This window comes from Etheostoma spectabile, chromosome 15 (assembly GCF_008692095.1).
Source record: "Etheostoma spectabile isolate EspeVRDwgs_2016 chromosome 15, UIUC_Espe_1.0, whole genome shotgun sequence".
NCBI lineage: Eukaryota > Metazoa > Chordata > Actinopteri > Perciformes > Percidae > Etheostoma > Etheostoma spectabile.
In genome coordinates, this window is record NC_045747.1 from 10,349,942 (window position 1) to 10,352,592 (window position 2,651).

The 2,651-nt window shown below is 37.5% G+C and overlaps 1 protein-coding gene across 3 annotated transcripts in view; it reads right to left on the reverse strand.

The window, feature by feature from the left end:
- Positions 1-2,001, reverse strand: part of LOC116702357 (charged multivesicular body protein 6) — a 6,330-nt gene extending 4,329 nt beyond the window's left edge. The window contains exons 1-4 of one of the 3 annotated variants that reach the window (XM_032536533.1): positions 1,650-2,001; positions 1,106-1,215; positions 702-789; positions 133-219 (exon numbers count right to left, since the gene is read on the reverse strand). In XM_032536533.1, the coding sequence (XP_032392424.1) occupies positions 133-219; positions 702-789; positions 1,106-1,215; positions 1,650-1,664 (300 nt within the window). In that variant the 5' untranslated portion in view covers positions 1,665-2,001. Of the gene's footprint in view, positions 1-132; positions 220-701; positions 790-1,105; positions 1,216-1,524 lie in introns of all 3 variants that reach the window. The other 2 variants (XM_032536534.1, XM_032536532.1) reach the window with 2 other exon arrangements.
- Positions 2,002-2,651: the final 650 nt, after the last annotated feature.

Below are 2,651 nucleotides of genomic sequence, written 5' to 3' on the forward strand. Positions count from 1 at the left end.
TAGTTTCCCCTTGTGGGATTAATAAAGTATAATAAAAAAAAAAAAAACCTTAAGGGGGAGATTGTTATCAAAGATGTGAAAGGTATATATCTAAACACAAACAGCGGGAAAGGAACATGAAAGCATATCTACCTGGTGCATACTCTCCAGGCAATAATTGCCAACCTTAAGCCCCTCAATGACTTTCATCTCAATTTGCATGAACTCAATATCTTGAACCTGTTGACAAATATGAGCATAGAAGCATTACAAAAAAACATTAAAATGCACTACTACATACACACAGTACAAACAAAACAAAAACTTAGGTGCAAATACTTTTAGATGATCAAAAAGGTATGCTGCTTTAATTCACACTGCATAGTGGGCTCATTATGTTACACATGGCATTTCAATATCAATAAATCCTAACTACATTAAATATGAGCACCTATTTGTTTGTTTGCTTTGTTCATAATGTATTTTGCACGTGTAAAAAAAGGATAATAACAATAAAATGAAATGAACAATCAACACAAAATAAATTCTCATGAGCACAAATTAAATCTCAAGTTTGAAAAGCAGTAGTAAGGAGAATACATTTATGTATTCCTCCTCCTTCTCTGCACCTCATAAATTAATTCATAAACCATCATCTTTATCACTTATCATTCTGTTCACATGTTTGCAGCTCGCGGTTAGCTTGGATTTTGAAAACTTACCATGCGCTCCAGGTTTGAAATCTGATTTTCAGTCTTGTCTAGTAGCTGATCCTGATATCTTTTTTTCTTAAGAAGCAGCAGTGCCTTTCTGCAATAACAAAGAAATTTGAGATTAAAGAAAAAACAGAGGGGGTCAGGGGTCTGCACCTCAGGAATGTACATGTTTGCATGTAGTGCGTTTTTTGAATCAAAACCTACCTATTTTGCCATGCCTTTAGGAAACAACAAATTAATAAAAAATACAATATTTTCAGGTTTTTTAAAGCTGCAACCATATTTATAATTTGTAACTATCATTATCTTTTTTTTTTATTGTTGCCTGCTTTACATTGACTGCATGGTGGACTTACAGATATTGTTTCACATCTGAGCTGAAAATGGTAGGTTATCTTTTTCATGCTTACTCTTTACTCCCATCTTTCAGCAACTGCTTTGCCAGAAGTCGCTCTTTCTCCAGTTGAAGGGTGATTCTCTTTTGGTACTGCTTTAGCTTATCTCTCTGCTGCTTCAATTGCTGGGAAAAATCAGATATATTAATAGGTTGAACCAACTTATTTAGGAGTGTTTTGTACTGTACAACGGGGTTCTATCTATCACTTAGTGTTAGACTTCATCACTGCACACAGACACAGATGTCGGACACACCCACCACAGGACTAAAGAAGGAAGTGTCTAACGCAAAATTTCCGTAAAATCCAATGCTTAACACATCGGCTAACATGAATCCATGTTGCCCAGTAGCCAACGCTTTGCAGCCAGCTAACAGTAGCCTTGTGTTATGTGTCAGGGGTCTAATCTGCTGCTACAGCCGCTATCAGCTCACCAAAATGGCTTTGTCTTGTTCCGTTACACGCGAAGGACTACTCTTTCTCCCAAAAACGTTTCCCATTATTTAGCAACATCCTCTCCACATTCTCCTTCATCAACAGACAAATTATGACTTATTACCGAACATGTTGCCATGATAATAAATAGCCTTTTAATGGACAGCAGGCTAACTGACTACCATCGTGTTATACAGTCTATGTGTCCACAGTTTTTTTTTTCACAGTGTTTCCTACGGCAAGCGAGGCAGGACATTAGTCTGTTGAGTTTGACTTCACTCCAGTCTGGAACTCGGCAGCGACACTGATAGAACAGCCACGTCACAACTGTAGTGGTATGTCATTTGATATCAGGAGCATAAATAGCAGCATATTCCGTCGGCCACAATAAATAGTACCTTGTCGTCAACATGACCGACAGCCGGGTACTTTGGACCGCTCCAGACTCCCCGGGGGTTCCAGGATCAGGACCTTGGACAGCGACACTAACTTATGCCAGATGTTTTGAAAATTACATATCTTAGCATGGAACTAAAGTAAACAGGAAGACGGGAGGATGCTATAGCGTATAGCCAGTGGGTTGATCTTTTTTTTAAATAGATTTCTGAAAATATCCACATTGTTAAACGGATTTCAAGTAATTGTGCAGAAATGTTAACTTTAAAATGTGTCACTACAATGATGGATGGAGATGGATGGATGTATGGATGATACAGTACAAAGCATAGTGTAAAACAAGTAATTATAGACGTATGCCCTTTTAAGCACATGCATGCATACATTGTGCATGACACCATGACATCCCTGTTGGGTGGGACTTACAAGCTTTGAAACCTTAAAACCAGTGAGGACTTCTGATGTTGTGTTTTATTCAAGACATAACTGTCATTGCTAATATCTCTTTTGAATTTATTTGTAACACTTTATTTGTAAGATGTTTTATGGAGTGGAGACACATTTCCTACCAGTCTTATTAGATGTATGAAACTAGCTAAGCTTGGGACACTAAAATCCCAATCAACCTAATCCAATTACCTGACGTAATTCTGGGCTACTTGAGTGAGAGTAAGAGCTTAAACAATTACAAATAGTAAGTCAAAAGAAAGGACACAACAACACACAAGTC